The sequence below is a fragment of the Plutella xylostella genome, chromosome 19 (genome assembly GCF_932276165.1).
Source record: "Plutella xylostella chromosome 19, ilPluXylo3.1, whole genome shotgun sequence".
NCBI classification, from domain to species: Eukaryota; Metazoa; Arthropoda; class Insecta; order Lepidoptera; family Plutellidae; genus Plutella; species Plutella xylostella.
The window spans coordinates 2,900,941-2,920,345 of record NC_063999.1 but is presented as its reverse complement, the minus strand read 5'-3'; the positions used below and the strand labels follow the sequence as shown (position 1 = coordinate 2,920,345).

At 42.3% G+C, this 19,405-nt stretch overlaps 1 protein-coding gene across 2 annotated transcripts; it reads left to right on the top strand.

Annotated features, from left to right (window-relative positions):
* Positions 1–767: 767 nt before the first annotated feature.
* On the top strand, positions 768–18,202 carry LOC105391999 (protein bicaudal D). 2 transcript variants are annotated; one of them, XM_038105949.2, is made up of 12 exons: positions 768–1,150; positions 1,560–1,700; positions 6,090–6,314; positions 6,815–7,052; positions 7,598–7,746; positions 8,218–8,361; positions 9,113–9,368; positions 10,431–10,571; positions 11,261–11,440; positions 12,634–12,891; positions 13,354–13,520; positions 14,387–18,202. In XM_038105949.2, the coding sequence occupies exons 1-12, from the start codon at positions 935–937 to the stop codon at positions 14,459–14,461; spliced, it is 2,190 nt and encodes a 729-aa protein (XP_037961877.2). In that variant the 5' UTR covers positions 768–934; the 3' UTR covers positions 14,462–18,202. The 2 variants fall into 2 exon arrangements, with proteins under 2 accessions (XP_037961877.2, XP_037961878.2); XM_038105950.2 differs by lacking the exons at positions 768–1,150; positions 1,560–1,700 and adding an exon at positions 2,772–3,275.
* The last annotated feature ends 1,203 nt before the right edge of the window (positions 18,203–19,405 follow it).

The following is a 19,405-nucleotide window of genomic DNA, read 5'->3' as shown; positions in this document are numbered from 1 at the left end:
ACTAGGTGCCGCTGCCGCTCCTAACGTGGCGCCGAAGCGTTGAAAGCGACCTACGAGTCGCTGGACTTGACTAGATAAAAAGTACAGTCGAAGATATGCTAAGTGGCGGACGTTAATGAAGAGACTCCACTAACGGTCGCCACTTCCGCTGGAGACCCTCTGCACCTCTGGGGTGCCATATGACTGCAACAACAACGGTATGCCGTTGGTCGTAGACTTGCATAGCTAGCTCGGGTACATCGTATACACTTTCGGTGTAGCACTGATAGAGCAGTGTCAGACACCGCGTTTTACGCGTGAGTGGACTCGTGAGTAAACGCCTCATCAAACGTTCTAAGGGCCACACGAATAATAGCATCATATCACCCCCGTATAAGAGCAGCTCTCAAGCTGTGTACGCTGCAAGCTGGTTACGCGTGTCCTGGATCGCCATGTCCGTACTAGAAGCTACGTGTACACTCAGAGGGAGAACTCACACTCTTCTAGTACGGACATGGCGTTCCAGGACACGCGTTACCGACTACCCGTACCAATGTACGCATTGTCCGTACGCAGCTTCAGGGTAAAACGGTCACATGCACGGTTATGACGTAATTCAGAATAATAATGGTATACTAGCGAGGCTGTTATTATTCTGAGTTTGATACTTTGCTGTAATCAATGAATTTCATGTAAATCGAGCTTGAAATAAACCATAGACTACATTAAAATTTACTCTGTGATGACGTATGACACATTATTTCCTCCTGTCATTCCTCCATTAGGTTGGCAAGAGCCAGACATGTCAGTAGTGCATTGAACTGTCAAGACGTTTTACTTTTTGGGAGAATGTAGAAATAATTTTAGTTGATTTTACACGTTTTTATAGTTGTTTTTCAAATATTATTTACTTTGTTTATGAGGACAAAAGAGGAGGCCGTTTAACTGTCGCACGATGGCGGCCACGGCTCAGACCGAGCTCGCGGTGGCGGAGCTAAAGGTGGAGATCGAGAGGCTCAGCCGAGAGCTCGACCAAGCCAGCAGCGAGAAGGTGCAGTCGGCGCAGCTGGGGCTGGTGCTGCTGCAGGAGAAGGGCGAGCTGCAGCGCCGCTGCGAGGAGCTCGAGGCGCTCTACGAGAATACGAGACACGATCTCGAGATCACACAAGAGGTTAGTGGCCTACATTCTGTCGTATTATTTTCACTTTTCATGCATTAATTGCCTCTTAATCGTGCTAAGACGCCAGCTTTGAGTGTCTAATTATCATTTAGCACTAGTTGGCTGCGTTTCCTTCTGAATGTTTAAATAATAACACATCCTTGTTGTGTATATCCTGCTTCATTGTAGCAGATGGATGTTCTTATTAGCTTATTTTCTTTCAAATTCTTATTTTATATTCTACTATTTCTAATGAGTTTGGTATAATTATTTCCCTGATTTAAATTTTACCTTACCCACTTAGTAATACCTAGAGAACAGTATCTCAACTGAAATTAGACACAGTCAACAATCTATAGATTGTGCCTCATACAATATTGCGATGAGACATCAAATGTTAATACATATTTTTTTCCACCAGGCCCTTATGAAACTAGACTCAAACCAGAAAGTGACGACACAGAGCGGTATAGACCAAGAAAATGCTCTCCTCAACGAGAGTGCTGCTATGGAAAGCTCGCTCACACTACAGATCATAGAACTTGAGGGAGAGACCAAACAGGTTAGTGGCACTTTTTAAATTATTAAGAATTATATTCTATGAGCACCCTGGCCCACTTAAATATTTGTTTCAAAATTTCAAAATTTTGTTTAATTTCAGGTTTAAATTTATTTTGGGTAAAAAGACTTTTTTAATTTCACACTAAACCAATAAATAAATAAGACAAATGAATTTAATCTTAAATTTATCAATTATTAAGAATATTACAGATTTTGTCCACCAGTAAATTTTTGCTAATAAAAATTAACACAAAATATTGCCTATAAATGTAGAGGAGGAATTAAACTTATACCTAAATGTACCCATGCCAAGACACTACCTATACCTATACAAAGTGTTTCTGGCAGTTGGACAGTTGGGTGATTATTGATTTTTATTTGGATGACATCATTCTAGGCATTGTAGGCATTCAATCTATGGAAGTGGTTTCTAACAACTGTTGCCACTTACATTAATACCCAATTATCATTAGTTAAATTAAATTCAGAGTAAGTATTTTAATAGGTATGTGTGGGTCATTATTATTATCATGCTTCATATAAGTACCATGACTATTCCACTGTCTAACACTTATACAAGTACAAACCAATAAACTCTTTACAATTTCATACATGTATGATTATCCATCAGTCATATGTATTTCAATTTATAAATGATAATAGGGACCCTGCTGAGCCTGGGGTGTGCGAAAACTTCAAAAGACAAAGTGCAAAGACAAAATTCAACATTAATTTATGTCTGCCGAAAAAGCCGACACCTAAAAGGGGTTAAACCCGACACCTGCGAAGAAGCCTTCTAATTTTTACACTTTCAAGCACAATTAATTAGGGTCATAATCGCCGCGTCGGGCGCCAAATTACACTTTCGAGTTAAATAACGTTTCTATTTGTTTTATAACTATGTTTTTATTTACTTTCATAATATGCATAACTATTCAGATATTCGTAAATCAGCACATTTCCAATGTTATCACTAGTTTTAGCGGAACACAAACCAAGTTTAAATAAGTAATGCTTGAAAATAAAACACTACAAATTTTTCAATGTATCTACAGTCACAGCACACAACGACACACTCAAATTTGTCCCAATTCCCATTCATGAAGCACAGTTTTATAGCTTGAACCGTCGGTCGGCTTCCCCAGACAACTAACAAATGCCTACGCTCCTTAATGAAATGGAGCAATTGAGTGATTCACCGCGGCCGCTGCGCCCGCGCCGTCGTCCCGCACTTCCCTTCAGTATTCACCGAAAACTGAACCAACAGAGTCCATTGAGCAATCCTGATTTATAACAAATTATAAAGACTAGTTGTGCGATCGATTGTGGTCCTAATCCGACTATGACATAATGTCGAGAGCTGACCGCGCCGGGAACCCACAACACCGATCCAGAAATACATTTTTATTTGCGCGGCCTTGATTCATATATTCACGCGCTTACAAAATCTCTTACATTTTTGTTAGAAGTACTGAAAGTAATTGTGTTTTTCGGCGTGTGATCGTGTGAATTATTCGATTCGGGTGCTAGTGGAATGCTACAGTGATAGTGTACGATGACCGACGCGAACGGGGAGGTAATGTGTGTATGTTGTGTAAAACTGTACATAGTGTGTACTGCACAGTGCAGACTGGGCAGGCCAGGCGTGTTTACATTGATAATGGGCCAGTGTTGACACTATCGCGGGGTCTGGCAGGCTGCCAGCGACACAAACATATCCAACTACCATTTACAGGTTTACTTTCGGCTACGCTAGTTTGGTCTTCGTATAGTGTTTCCATAAAACGCCGTTTTTCGCCGAGGTTACCTCCGAAATGATGATATGATGTATAGATTTACACATGCAATAATCTGGTTACAATCGGTTACCTCATGACTGTCATGCCTCCCATTTACCAAAATACACCTTTATGGAATAGACATGGGTGTGGGAGGACTGCAAATTAAGATAAAGTTAAAGTCAAAGTCAAATGGTTTAATTGACGTAAAATTTTACAATTATTTGTCGATAGTCATCTACCACCATTTCACAAAGGCCCCGTCATTGAGGAGGAAAGAAATGGCAAAAGAAACTTCTCGAGCATCTTTTCAAATTTTTGCTTATATCTATTACAATTTTTACTTATATCTAGTTAGTACAATTTTACTTAAGTACCTATATCCATTTCATTTTTTCAATAGCCTTAGCTGAGGTGGACCATGCGTTTTTGTCGTTTGATATATTTACATAGCCATTGGTCAAAATTATGTGTTGATTAATTGAAACAATTGCTTTCTGAAATGGTTTTTACAGAATAACAAATTCCATAAACCCTTTACTGATATTTTTCTTCCAAAAAGCTTGAATATTTTTTGGCAACTGGCTACGTAAACATGCGAGGTAATGACCAAGACTTCCGTCCGTACATGCTAGGTCATATCTTTTACCGCATGTGCAGACATCTCGCTCAATTATCTGGACTGTGAGTCATTGTGCAAGCACACCACGCCAGATTAGTGAGTTGGGTATGCACTGAGAAAGATCGAATTGTTTGAAGATAAGACATTAAAGGGTTTTCTGTAGGTATTTTGCTTGAAGTTAGTTTATCTGAATAAGCGATCTTCTTAGACCTGCAAGCTGACGGTGCGCGGTGGGCCGACCATTTATATGCCGAAGAACCGATAGCGGTTGGTGTTTGTAAGCTCAAATATAATTAATTTTATATCAGTAGTCTATGAGGGTAGTTATAAAATATATTTGAAAGGAAAATTGCTTTACAGTTTTCATTCTAAAGTGTCAGGTGTCTTTCTCAGTAATTTATTTATCCAACCCGCGCTCCCAATGGAATTATCACAAACTAGGGTATAACCATCTCATAATAATGACTCGTTTGCTCGTAGTATGACTGTACAACTAAAGACATTTCGTTAAATAAATAACATTTCCATTACGAAGCTTTGAAACTTGTTAGTTTGAACTTTCCACAACACTGAGTAGTTAATAATGCCCCGCCAACCGGACCCAGTAGGTACCTCCTGTAGATTAATACTTACTAATGAGATTAGGCACTAGTAAGCGGATCTTTTTAAAATACTCTTTACAAAAGATTAACAATAGCTTAGTTTGTTTACGAGTATTATCAAATGATGCGGAACAGTGAACATAAAATAGGATACAGGGCACTATGTTAAGGACCATGTGTACATAATATTAAGACCAATGTAAAACTTACATAGTTGCAATAAATATATTACTATATTACTACCTAGATAGTCTAACCTCTACAGGGTAACTATACATATAGCCACTAGGGGACTAAATTGTGAGATTTCGTAACTATGCACGCTTCTCTCAGTTATGGAGAGACGATCAAGTCACCGGAGAAATCATTTATATACATACATGCTCTTAGACTGCATAACATTAGCACCTAGAAAGTTAAATAAATGTTTAATTAACCTTCAGCTCTTTTCACAGCCTCGCTAATCTAATTATAGTGCAGATGATAGTGATATAATAATATGATTAAACGGTCTACTCGTGGAAGACACCGTATATATGACACGTGCAGTAAAATTGGTCTTTTCCGATAATTAGTTAGGCGTTTTCACATTGTACGTTAACTTTTTAGATGTCGATTCTAAAGGCACAAATCCTAATTTAGTGATGTCACAGCCATAAATTATTTCATCAATTCATTTATATAAGTTTGACTGTCACAGTTCCTTAACTATATCCTCGAAGTCTTCTACCGTGATTTTATATACCCAAATGTATGTAAATAGTATGTATAATAATTATAGTGACATAATCAGAGTGCAGAGCGGCTGGTGGCTGGGGGTCATTCTTTATGACAAAAAACTAAGTTTCGTAGTGCTGCAGTGAGCCACGACTCTATCACGTTCACGTTATATTCGTCAATTTTTCGTCAGTATGGAGTAACCCTCGTGGGTTTATCATATTTGCATAGCCGTGAGCCGGTGCGTGACGCTGCATTCGGTGCACGTTAAGTTTATCAGACGCGGTGAGAAGACGTGACGTTAGTTGTACCTACTTTTGCACTGGAAAATCTTTACCAAAATAAGTTTATTTTGAGGGAAGTCTAGAATAACTCCAATGTGGTCTTATTTCTGCCTAATGAATGAATGAACATTTCAGAGTAGTTTGGATATAATTTTAACGAGCAAGATAAATGAAAGGGAATCAATAAAAAAAACACTAGTAGGTAGGACAGGGTTTATTAATCATATTTGAATGAAAACATTGTACTAATATTGATTAAGAATCTCTCGTCGATATCTTAAAATGGATATGGTATAGGTTTATCTCCCCTCACTGACACAAAGTCACCCTTGTGTTCAAACAACAACCCCTCCATGTCCACTCTCTAACACCCATCCTCCCTTTCAGCTACGTCACGAGCTGGAGCGCGTGGTGAGCGAGCGAGACCGCCTGCTCAACGAGAGCTCAGAACTGGGAGCCGACAAGGCCACGAGAGAGAGCGAGAGAGCAGCACTACGAGGAGAGCTGAGGGAGGCCCGGCAGCGGGAGCAGCGGCTGCTGGTGGATATTGCTGATCTGGAGGATGAGAATATATCGCTGCAGAAACAAGTGTCGGCGCTGAGGTCTTCGCAGGTTAGTGTCTATGGTGTTTAGCGGTATCTAGGGACAGTGGAGAAGCAGCGATTACTAGTGAAGCGTGGAGGTCTTTTTAGGTTAGTATTTCATATGTACTGTCCTATATCAAGGCGCAAGTTATGGACGAATAAGTAGAGACTAGTACGTAAATATTAATATAAATATAATAAAATAAAAATCTGATTTGGCGTTTATTGAATTTGCAGATAGTCTCAGTGAGTCACAAGCTCAAACACGCGGGCATGATTTTATTTATGACGTCGGACTGATAAAAATCTCAACTGTATACGCTTCTTCATTATTTATTTGTGCATCTGTCCAAATATCCCAGTAATTATCTAATAACTTAGCTATCTTAATCACCAGATCGCACGCAACTGTTGCCAAAGCGTGGACACAATAAATCAAATTAACCGCCGGCCTGCTTGCTCCGCAAACAGTTTTACTTCTTTTTCTGCCAACGTTCTGAATTCAAAATGGATTTGTTCGTTTTACAGGTCGAGTTCGAGGGTTTGAAGCATGAAGTCCGTCAATACCGTGAAGAGGCGGAGAATGCCCGAGCCGCCGCGGATGAAACCGCAGCGCTGCGCCGAATCGCTGAACGACAGCTGGCTGAAGCGCTCGAAGCGCTGCAAGCGGAGAGAGAAGCTAAATTCGCAGCCAAGAAAGAGCTCGATGCACACCTCAGCAGAGAGGCCGCGTATAATATCACCAACTTGGCCTACAGTATACGAGGTAAGTGGGGGGTGAATTAAATGCTTCCGGTGATAGTGTGGGTGTGATTGGCCACCCGCATTCTCATATTGAATTGAATTAGTACTTGCTCTATTGTTTAATAAAAAAACAATTTAGTGACCTTATGAACTTAGCACTTACATGAAACAGAATGATATTTTACTAACATAATTTTGCTTTCTCTACGAATAAAATCCCTTTACTTGTTCAATAGGCAATAGTCGGCAGTTGTCCAAGAAGTATTCCATCCAGGCATCAACCGGACTCATACGACCATACCATCATATTTCTCGTGTTAACGAAATTGACCATTAGCGACCCTCCACTCATCGTAACATACACATTAACAAGTTGCCAGCTATGGGCGTAAACAGACCAAGCGTCCACACCAAAATAACCCTGAAGGGCGAGCATGGTCCGTCGCGCTCGCTCTTGAGGCTGTGCGATGTGAGTGAGTGCGATGCAAAACTTTTGTCACGTCTTAAAGTGCTAGCTCATCTGATGCACTCATCACAACACACAATAACCACCCCTATACCCCTTAGGTATGGGCGAGGAGGGCGGCGACGAGGAGGGCTCGGCGGGCGGCTCGGCGGAGCTGGCCATGGACCACCACGCGGACCTGTTCTCCGAGGTGCATCTGCACGAGATCACGCGTCTCGAGAAGCAGCTGGAGCAGGCGCATACTGAGAACGTGAGTTTCGTTATGGGTTTTGAATTCAATGTGTATTGTGCAAGGTACCGAAATTGACGGATGAAATTTAGGTATCTCGTCATTTCGTATGCTATTCGTCTGTCAACAATCGTTCGATTACCGCGAAACCAGTTACTAAATTAACAGCACACACTAACTAATGACGCGCCTTCGAGATATTGACCCTTTGTAGGGAGTTGAGCGTCTTGAAGGCAGGAAGCACTGGTTGAAGATCTTTGGCTATAAATAGATTTTTCTTCGTCTCTTATGCGCTTCCAGTACCTACCCACCATTGCAACCTGCTTTCACTAGCCATTGCCTTCATCTATGATGATGATCGATTCCTTGTTACTATATCAAAATAGCTGGTGTATTTTGATATAGTAACATGGAATCGTGTTGCTCTAAATAAATGGTTTTTCTTTCTTTCTTTCTATTCAAAATCTAACCCCAACACCATTACCCCCCCAGCAACAACTGTCAGCGAGCATGCGCGGCAGCCAGGCGGCGGCGGAGGCGGCGGGCGCGGCGGCGGCCACGCTGCGCGCCGGCCTGCAGCGCGCCGCCAGCCGCTGCAGCGCGCTGCTGCAGATACAGACAGCCACCAAGAACGAGGTAACTTATACAGGGTGTTGCACATTCACCCACACGACTCATTTGGTGAACCGCGCATCAAGCACGCATGACTCATTCGGTCAAGTGAACCGTCTTGTACCAATGTGTCTACTGGGTGTTGCAAAAAGGGTAGGTATACTAAGCGAAAATGGGATGACTCAGGTACCTAGTCATTCTGAACGACGTTTGTTCTACAAGTTTCTGAAATTCGCTAAAAAAAAGTTTTTCTCTCTGTAGTAAAAAAGTCACGTGACCGAGTTTTTTTCCGTGTATTTTCAAAACTCGTAGAACAAAAGTCGCCGGCCTGCAGCGCGCCGCCAGCCGCTGCGCCGCGCTGCTGCTGATACAGACCAGCACCAAGAACGAGGTAACCTATACTGGGCGTTGCAAAAAGGGATTATTATATACTATACCTTATACTAAGCCGAAAGCGGGAGACTCAGGTGGTCATTCTGAAGTACTTTTGTTCTACGAGTTTTTGAAATTAGCAAAAAAAATATTTTCACTCCATAGTAAAAAAGTCACGTGACCAACAAAGTTTATATTGTAAAGATAGATAGATAGATAGATAGAATATTCTTTATTTGTACACAAGAATAAGGTTTTTTTTCGTACCACAACACTTGTAGAAAAAAAGTAATTAAATATAAATAAATAAATATGTGGGGACATCTCACATCTATTTCTGAAATCCTTCGATCCAACGACTACGGGCCACGTTAAAATACTAACCAAATTTCCCTCCCAACAGGAAGAGCAACAGAAAGACGGCACAATCTCATCCAAAGCCGCCCGCTGGCTGACCTGGTGGCAGGTGTCCGGCACGGAGCTCAGCAAACTCGCCGCCCTATTGGCTGAGGTCCAAGCCGCCATGCCGCCGCCCGACGCCACGGCCGCGTCCATTGCTCGAGCGGAGTTGGCGCAGCTCAGTGATAGGCTGGCCGAGGCGGAGGTGAAGTGCGCCGCGTTTACGGCTGACAACCAGCTGTTGACTACTCTGGCTGGAGGTATGTTTATGTTCTATATCTTTCGGATAAGTTCTTTTACATTCATCATCATCATCATCATCATCATCAGCCTATGTCAACCCACTGCAGGGTATAGGCCTCCTCCATGTTATGCCAAGTCCCACGGTCCTGTGCTACACTCATCCAGTTTGGTCCAGTCACTCTCCTAATGTCATCGGACCAACGGGTCGGCGGTCTACCGACTGATCGCCGTCCCTCCCTTGGCCACCACTCCGACACTGCCTTGGTCCATCTGCCGTCTTCCCGCCTTGCCAGATGCCCTGCCCATCTCCACTTCAGCTTCGTGATCCGTCTCCCAACGTCTTCAACCTTTGTCCTGCGTCTAATTTCTACGTTCGGGATACGGTCCACGAGCGAGATGCCTAGCATGGTGCGCTCCATGGCTCGTTGTGCTACTTTAATTTTGTGCATGCATGTCTTTGTGAGCGTCCATGTTTCGGCACCGTAAGTGAGGGTAGGCAGCACACACTGGTTGAAAACCTTGGTCTTCAGGCACTGTGGCAGGCTAGATTTAAAACTTTTACATTATATTTGATCTTTCAAATTATTCAGACTGCGGCGACATGTCGTCACATCCGCTTTCAGAAAATCCAGCGTTTCAAAGATTTAAAGTTACCGAAGTTTTTTGTACTTTTCAACAATTATTTACTCGCTCAAAAATAATTATAATCAAAAATATTGATTGAGGTATAATTCTGAAATAAGAAAGTTTTTTAAAAATTATATTTGACCATTATTTGAATCGCTTGCATATTCCCTATTGAGGCTGCGCGATGTAAGTGAGCGCGATGCAAAACTTTTGTCACGTCTTAATTGCGCCCCGTGCTAGCCTTTATAATATTACAATTTATTCGGATTGCGGCGCTTCTCTCCAAGGCAGTGGAATAATGATGAAAAGTAGCAACCAACACTGTCCCTCACAATTATGGTTAAATTACTTTCTAACTTAAGTGCAAGGCCACCATGTCTATCGATACTACAGCATACCTAAATTCTGTAACTAACTTTCTACAATTAATTTCCTTTTCATTACCTTCCCAGGAGCGGGTCGCGCGCTGGCCACGGCCGCGCCCGCCCTGTCTTCAGCCGCGGAGACCCTCGCTCAGATCTACCACCACGTGTGTGCTATCAACGGCACCCAGCCGCAGAGACTGTTGCTGGAGCACGCCGGACAGACAGATGGTGAGTTTTATAGCGTCTATGCGTATGTTGTCAGAACACTGTAAGTTATTATGGTAAAAGGGATTACAGTGGAGACGGGAAGATGGATATCTATCTATCTATCTTGTTCTTGGACTATAATCCACCGACGCTTTCGTTAGAGACCCTCGCTCAGATCTACCACCACGTGTGCGCCATCAACGGCACTCAACCGCAGAGACTGCTGCTGGAACACGCCGGACAGAGCGACGGTAAGATATCTATACCTTGTTTCACGGGGAAAGACATCTGACAGAATCCTTATTACATTCGAATAAGGGTAGTTTTTGTTTGTATCAAATGACTTTCTCCGTGAAACAAGGTATACCTACCCTTGTTCTTGGACTATATTCCACCGGCGCTGACGTTGGAGACTCTCGCTCAGATATACCACCAGATGTGCGCTATAAATTACACGTAGCCGCAGAGACTGTTGCTGGAACACGCCGGACAGAGCGACGGTGAGTGATGAGTGATGCCGCTTCTGTGCGTGTTTGTATAAGGACGGACGACTCTTGTCTGAGCTATCATTGGCAATGGCACGCTCGATTACAGTGTTTCAATTAGTATCTCTCTACTGACGTTTGTTTTTGTCAAACATTTCACACGTGTCACTAACTATCACAACCAAAACTTCTTCTTAATCTTTACATTGATTTCCTCTTCCCCAGTATCCGGCACAGAAGACCGAACAGCGGAAGACGAGGCCCTATCCCTAGCCGCCGGCGAGCTGTCGGGCCTGCGCTGCGCCGGCGCCGTGGCGCGCTCCGCCGACACGCTGCTGGACCAGCTCACGCACCTGCGCGCCCAGCTCGACACCGCGCTCGACTCACGACACCGACACCAGCCCGGTACGTACCCAGAGACACCGACACCAGCCCGGTACGTACCCAGAGACACCAGCCCGGTACGTACCCAGAGACACCAGCCCGGTACGTACCCAGAGACACCAGCCCGGTACGTACCCAGAGACACCAGCCCGGTACGTACCCAGAGACACAGAGATATTCTTCCTCGAAATCCTCAAAACATATTCGCTATTTTAACGTACATTTTTCCGTCTTAAATCTCCTACCAACCTTCACTCTCCCTAACCTACCATCTTCCCAGTTCCCTTTAACTCGTGTCCTCATCCTTCCTCAGACGCCCACTACTCCGTCAAGTCGAAAGGTCCATACTCTATAAAGAAACTAAAGGAACTGACCAACAATAAGTTAAGAGTAGCCGACACTAAGAGGAAATTACAAAACTTAATGTTGCAGCTTTATGCACAAGAGATGGGTAATAAATGTGACAAACAGACAGAGTTAGTGTGTAGCGGACGATCAGTTAAAGAAATAGCTCATTACTTTGAGCAAAAATCTACCGCTACAACGCCAGTAGAAGACTGCAATTTGACATGGACCAGGCATAGTCTAGACCGCAGAAGATTGAACCCTACGTTCACAAGCCTTAGAAGTAATAGTCCCTTGAATAGGAAAGCTAGTGTAAGTTTAACCGGCGAATATTCTCCCAGGCAAGATGTAAACGTACATGCACTATGGAAGGACGCTATGGTCCGACAACTCCTGACAAGTCGAAGATTACTCGTACATCAGAGCAAGAATACGACTAAATTTAACAGCTTGAAAGAATCGATCAAAGCCAGGCTTATGACTTGTGTTTTAATGTTGCAGTATATACTATGATTTAAGAAGTTTTCTATTAATTACGTAAGGGAAATTATAACGTTTTTTTGTTAATTAGATAGTATCTACGGTAAGTAACGTACTTGTAGTTTGGTTTAGAGCTGTACAGTAGAGTAGATACGTTTTCGTAGACAAAAATATGTTTTTTTACTAAATCAAAATCAAAATATTTATTGCAATCAAGTGTACATTATCTTAAATATAGGGATGTGCTTAATACTTGATTACCCATATTGGGCACTGCAAAGTGAGAATGTTGTCTATCCTTATATCTAAAGAAGTAACTACAGTATACAGTGTGAAGTATTTTATTAGTCCATAATCTAACCTCTAACCTCAAAACTTCTCGCCCACAGTCATGGAAACGGAGGAGCGCGGCGCCGAAATGGCCGAACTACAAGAGCAAGTCATCAAGCTAAAATCTCTGTTATCCACCAAGCGCGAACAGATAGCCACTCTTCGCACGGTTCTCAAGTCAAACAAGAACACCGCAGAGGTCGCTCTGGCTAACCTCAAGTCCAAGTACGAGACCGAGAAGACGATAGTCACAGAGACTATGTTGAAGCTGAGGAACGAGCTGCGGCTGCTCAAGGAAGATGCTGCCACATTCTCAAGTAAGTTATTTGGTGTTCTTTCTACAAATCACTCGTTCAATGTAGGGTCGAAGGACCAAAAAGGATAAACTATGAACAATGTGTTTTTTTATAATTTGGATTATGACATTTATATTGTAATTAAAATTGATACGTGCCCGTGACGTTATTATTATAACACGCCTGTATAAATAAAATAGCGCGAAATTAAATAACATGACATTTAGGCCTTAAATCCCTTCCTTCATTGGAAAGAGACCCGTGCCCCAGCAGTGGAGATGTGATGGCCTTGTTATCTTGTATATGTATTTCTTTTCTTTAAGTGTGTATTTTTCTTTTTGTTGTTGTTGCTGTCTATGTGTCGAATAAATGTTTCTTTATCTTTATCTTTATGGGTCGTGATGATGATGACATTTAGCCACGCCTACAATCTAATTTATCTCTCCAAATCACCTGTTCTTAACCCCTAACGCGTCCCCCCAGGTCTCCGCGCGATGTTCGCGGCGCGCTGCGAGGAGTACGTGACCCAAGTGGACGAGCTCACGCAGGCGCTCGCCGGCGCCGAGGAGGAGAAGAAGACCCTCAACCAGCTGCTGCGTCTCGCCGTGCAGCAGAAGCTGGCGCTGACGCAGCGGCTCGAGGAGCTGGAGGTGAGTGGAGGGAGGGAGGTGAGTGGGGGGGAGGGAGGAGATGAAGACCCTCAACCAGCTGCTGCGTCTCGCCGTGCAGCAGAAGCTGGCGCTGACGCAGCGGCTCGAGGAGCTGGAGGTGAGTGGAGGGAGGGAGGTGAGTGGGGGGGGGGGAGGGAGGAGATGAAGACCCTCAACCAGCTGCTGCGTCTCGCCGTGCAGCAGAAGCTGGCGCTGACGCAGCGGCTCGAGGAGCTGGAGGTGAGTGGAGGGAGGGAGGTGAGTGGGGGGGGAGGGAGGAGATGAAGACCCTCAACCAGCTGCTGCGTCTCGCCGTGCAGCAGAAGCTGGCGCTGACGCAGCGGCTCGAGGAGCTGGAGGTGAGTGGAGGGAGGGAGGTGAGTGGGGGGGGAGGGAGGAGATGAAGACCCTCAACCAGCTGCTGCGTCTCGCCGTGCAGCAGAAGCTGGCGCTGACGCAGCGGCTCGAGGAGCTGGAGGTTAGTGGGGGGTAATGGAGGTTAGAGGAAGTGTGAGAACTAGTAGAGACGAACGCACTGGGCACTGAACTGGTAAACGCAGACTCTAGAAGGAGGTGGATAGAGAACTCGTGAGGATGTATTAAAGCGGCGGCTGGCTCAACCTGGATAGTCATCGCCTGACGTTATTGTTTTTGTCACCGATGCGCTAAGAAGAAGCAGAGACTCGAGGAGCTGGAAGCTACTCGAATCTAGAGGCGGGTAGTAGAAGTAGGAGGATGAGCTGAAGTAATCGCAGGTGGGCGCCAAGGACGCAAATTAAATGTGCATTATTGTTTTCTTTCTTCATTGATCAATGATTATCTAAGTGCAAATAATGCAGTTAAACTAACGTTCCACCTCCCCCCAGGTGGACCGCGAGATGCGTACACGGCGCGTGCCCAAAGCAGGCGGGGCGCCGCGCTCGCGGCCGCGCGACTTCTAGCGGCTGGTGCGCGCGCTGAAGGCCGCCGCCGCCGCTCTACGCACGCTGCTGGCCGCCTCGCCGCGCACACCCGCCTCCTTGCTGGCCCGACACTCCTCGCATTGAACAGTGAACCTACAAACTCCTTGGTGAAACGCAGAATGCTGTTCTAAATTTAAACTTTCGAACGCGTGAAATCGCGCGCGTATTTGGCAAACTCTTGCCGGCTGACAGACTCTTTGGTGTGTTAAATTTCGATAGTTTCGATGTGCATTTGTTGTTATTATGCGCGTGAACGTGAGGATGCGTTGTCTACGTTGAAAGCGTCGTCCGGACCGGTTGTGCGGCGTGAATTGTAGCGAGTAAAGTAAAGTAGTACGCAAAATGTAGAGTATGAAACATGTTCTTCGTAAAGACAATTTGTCACAGTTCAGTGCTGTCGTGTGCTGGCTAGAGGCGGTAGTGCGTATCGACACGAATTTATAGCCTAAATATATCTCGGATGGTCCGAATTCGTCCAGCGAGCCCCGAGGGCCGCGGAGTGACGTCACCGCGTCGACACTCCACTATGAGATGCAATGATTAAACATTTTTTCTAATTGTCGCTCTTAGGAAACAAAATTATTTATACATTTTATAAATTTTAATCTAATTAAATTAATTAAATGTACCAATAAAGTAAGTAGGAGGCGCTTCGTTGATGTAAACGTGTTATGTGTTGTCGGCCGCGGTGGTACAGCCTTATTTGTTGTTTATTTACTCTTCATTGACCATTGTTTCTTGAACCATCAAACTGTGCATGACTGTGCACCAGCGGCCGACAACGCCCAGTTATTAAATAAAGTAAGTAAAAAATGATTAGAGGATTTGTATCAACGAAGCTCCTCTATAAATTAATGGTTGGTGTTAAATTTAAAGTTGACTGATTTTACTATGTGTGTGAATGGAATGCGGGCGGCGGGGACGTTGTTATATTACTGTTGATTGCGTAGATATCATTGCATCCCGGGCCTCGGCCCATATTATTATATACTATACCTATTTTAAATCATTATTAAAACTTAAGTCTTGGCACGTCTTGCCGTTCTATCTGTGTGCGAAATTTGAACGTTGCATTTAACTATTTTTATGTACCACACACTTATTGTAATGAAGTATTTTCATAAAGCATTTCCTCAATGAACTATTGCACACCTTGAAACGAACGTTCAACTGTATTTTTGTAATAGCAACAGGTATTTTATTACGCAAATGAATTTATCAATCATATTGTTATCAAGTTGGCTATTTGACATTATATCTCTTTGAGAATGGCGGAATTTACTGTTTAAAAATCAAACGCGAAGAGAATAATAAGTGACCCGTGCAATGTTATTTTATATATAATATATTTATATTACAATCGTACGATTCCCATATACATTATTATAGAAGCCCCTTATTCGATACGAATGTTTACGTCCAATTGAAAAATGTCTAAATGATTAATTGACGTCCATCCATTGCGCATAAAGACTATGTAATCTGTTGACATGTTTGTTACGTTGTGGCCCTCTGTCTCTGCCAAATACTTTCGTCCATCTTGTTCTAGTTGTACTCGTAGTGTTTTCTTCGTTAGACTTGTCTTAGACGGACTGCTCCGGTGTTGTTTGTTTACAAAGCTGAGGCGGGAGTCAGTTAGTTGTCCCGCTCACTCGCACAGCGCGTGGGTGGTGCTGTCTCGCTCACTCGCAGGCTCAACACGTAGCGATCAGTAGTTCCGAGCCATCGTCGCGCAGCGCACATTGCCGTCCCGCGGCGCTCGCGTCGCCTGTCCACTGTCCGCGCCGATCGACCGCCGACCACTCACCCGGCCTCCCTCCTCAAACAAACACTCAATTTACCTTCTCATATAAACAGTTTACAGTTGCTCAAAATCAGTTTTGCTCACGAGGTCGATCGGCGCTCTATTGTAAGACAAAATTAAACGTTTAAAAAGTTAAATATGTTACTGTTTGATTTGTTGGATGTGATAAGGCAGCTTCCATGCGGTAGGCGCGGAGGCGCGGCTCGACCGTTCCATGTAGTGGGGCATTCGTCCCGAGTAGGTATTTTTACTAATAGATTTAGATGTTAGATTTACATTAACCTTCAAGTATACTTCGTAGGTTAACTATCTATTGAGAATTCTATCGACACTAGTAGTGAAATTGATTTGCAATATTTATTAAACTAGCATAATTTATTTGCGTAGCTCAAAATGGCGGTCGCGTCCGGGTGTGAACCGGCGCGCCGCTCAAGGACCATATCCTTGCATTTATTGTTTTACATTGTAATGTATTGACTAGCTTCTATCGTAGAGCACTCTTTCTGTACTTAAACGATGAACTTACCAATATTAGCGTTAGTATTATTGTTTACTAAGTATTATTATTTTCATTTGTAGCCGAGCAGCAGACATCGTTTATGTATTTGTATTGTCTAGTCACTGAGGCCGCGGGGTCGACGGTATTGTTGTAATAACACTCAATAATTATATTCTTACAAGTTATTTCATTATGGTTGTCCTTTACACAGCGGTGTCGGTAATACTACTGACGGTAGTTGACACGAATTGATTTTTTCTATATCATAAAATCGTGCAATCAACGAATATTTTTGACTTTATTTTTTTACATTTTAGTATTACTTATATCAATTTTGCTTTGGACTTTACAAAGTTGTTAAATTATTGTTGTATTTTGCAGTATTCAACAGACTTTATTTTGACGTAAAGTGCTGAACGCTAGTTTTGTATCGATTTTACAGCACGTTGAATATAAAATATTAGGTTTAATTTGTGCGATCGCTGGATGTCTGCTGGCACTGCTGGTGGTGGTGTTATGAGCGATTAACCAAATATGTTCTTTATTTATACAGTTTTAAATCACATATTATTTTGCCTAGGCATATAGTAAAGGTGGGGACGTATTATCGGATGCGTCAGTTATATACGAAATGATGATCGCATGCGACAAGTCTACAAGGCTCTAGAGAACTCTGTTTCGACGGGTGTATCAGATAATACGTTCCCTCCTTTATGATTATATATTTACTATTTAAAGAGGTATTATGAGTTTTTTTTATCACAGATTAATTTAATCTATTTTTAAATACCAGCTACTTATTATTATTATATTTGCATCATGATTGAATTGTTGGACAACTCGAAGCATGAATGTTCCCATTGTAACGGTTTCATTTTAATCTGTAGCTGAATTAGTAGTTTTTTGTTTGACATCAAAATGCACAGTTTGATGGTTCAACTAGTAAAATTACAGGTATCATTCGAAGGATGTGGCCACTATTTTGTTTATTTATTGTAATCTCATCAGGTTACATGTCTTTTGATAATTATGGAAACCTGCCAGGGAAGTCACTATAGCTTGCGAAAAACGAATGAACACAGAGCTGTTGTGCAATTCGGTACGCTTAATACGACTAGATAGAGTCGTGGGTTAGTGCAGCGAGCGCTCCGAAGCTTGGGAAAATGATGTTTAGGATCGTTTCTGTGTTAACCACGACTCTCCCTCGTTGCATTAAACGTACATATTGCGTGACAACTCTCAATTGTTCGTTCTCAGTATAAGCTATAGTGAAGTGTTGCGGCTACTACATTCAGCGACAGACGTAATGAACCGGCGGGAACATATCGTGAGAGCGGATTTATTTTGTGAGGCAGCTCGTGTTGTCGAATGACTGAAATGAATCATGAATGAAAATAATAAATTGATATATTTAAAATGCGTTTTTCATTGACTAAAACCTCGGGGGAATTGACACGTGGACGGTCAAGTTTCAGTACCTAACTGTGTGAATGGTACAGTCAACTTTATACGAAGCTGTACACTTTTGGATCTTGTCAAACTTACAAACCGCATTTTCATCATTAAAACGTTATCTCTATAGCTACTTATGTAGCTGACCGTATCTAAAAAAACAACAGCAATAAAACATAAAACATACTTTATGAATAACATGTATTTATTTATTTATGCATAATACAAAGATAAAACAAAAACAGTACTTAATTTAACTTAAAAGAAAAATATACGTATTTACAGTATAGAGTGAAAGAAGCAAATAAATAACTTATTTAGAATGTCATATATCTCTTATATTAAGTAAAAAATGGTTTGTTTCTCAGAAAAAATGGTACTTACATCATCGGTGCATACGACCATAACAATTTATAGTTCCTAACTTACGTGTAATAAAATGCAATTCATCACAATTGATGATAAAATGCAAAAATTACTCAAATTAATGTTATATGGAGTATATAGTATACAATACATAATTATAAATATCAACATTTCTCTTACTACATAAACAGTAACAGACTCATTACCTTCATTAAACTTTCCTCTTAAAGCAAAATATAGCACATTACAAAATATAGCAGATTTTCGATTCGAGAATCGGATTTTCAGGTTAACGATTCGTTTTGTCACATCCCTAATGGCGTCACAATGACAGCTGTCCAAACGGACTTCTTATATTGTGATGAGTATAACAACCAATTTTAAATACAATTTTACTTTAAATGCGAGAAAGAGTATTTAAATTTAACCGACTTCATTTCTAGCATAAGCATGATGTAGAGACTAAATAAAGAGTAAAATTCCCACTTCTAGCGCATACCCTTTGATACTAATAGCCACAAAAAAATTATACATATCGTTAACAATAACAACATAATCTGCGTACCTGTTCTGTTAACTACAATCGTAAACAAAATTATATAATTACCATAAGATCAAAGTGTTTGCACAGGGCATAGATAGGTACCTACGTAAACTTATATGTTGCGCACATTATCAATAAATCAATATAAGAATCTCCTACAGCCCCTATCGCTGCATGACGCCGACCATGGCTTCACTTCTAACACTATAGACTTTACGTCATGTATCACAGACTGTGTCAAATAGTAAAGGCGTTTGT